The sequence below is a fragment of the Penaeus monodon genome, chromosome 15 (assembly GCF_015228065.2).
Source record: "Penaeus monodon isolate SGIC_2016 chromosome 15, NSTDA_Pmon_1, whole genome shotgun sequence".
NCBI classification, from domain to species: Eukaryota; Metazoa; Arthropoda; class Malacostraca; order Decapoda; family Penaeidae; genus Penaeus; species Penaeus monodon.
In genome coordinates, this window is record NC_051400.1 from 14,070,884 (window position 1) to 14,071,203 (window position 320).

Genomic DNA, 320 nt, shown 5'->3' on the forward strand with positions numbered 1-320 from the left:
CCAACCTCGGGAACGCAACCCTCACCTGAAAGGCGCTGCGAACGGCCAAGACCTCCATGGCCGTGTCCGGAGCCGTTTGCTCGACTATAGCGTCCTTCTCCACCGACAGATTTATCGTTACTGAAGCCACGCATTCGGACTCTTCGCGGAGGCTGTCCAGCGTCCTGAAATAATGGGTCTATGACGTTGTTTGGTCGTTATGAGGGGGGGGGAGGTGGTTAGTTTTTGCCTGGAGTTTTGGGTTTTGGTTGGATTTTTTTTTTTTTCGTTTTTTAGGGGGGGGTGGGGTCTTTGTTTCTTTGAATGGGGTTATTGAAGCG

At 51.9% G+C, this 320-nt stretch overlaps 1 protein-coding gene across 1 annotated transcript in view; it reads right to left on the minus strand.

Annotated features, from left to right (window-relative positions):
- The window catches only part of LOC119582228 (endothelin-converting enzyme 2-like), a 39,160-nt gene that overhangs the window by 8,438 nt on the left and 30,402 nt on the right, over positions 1-320 (minus strand). The window contains 1 exon segment of the mRNA XM_037930458.1: positions 26-164. Within this exon segment, the coding sequence (XP_037786386.1) occupies positions 26-164 (139 nt within the window).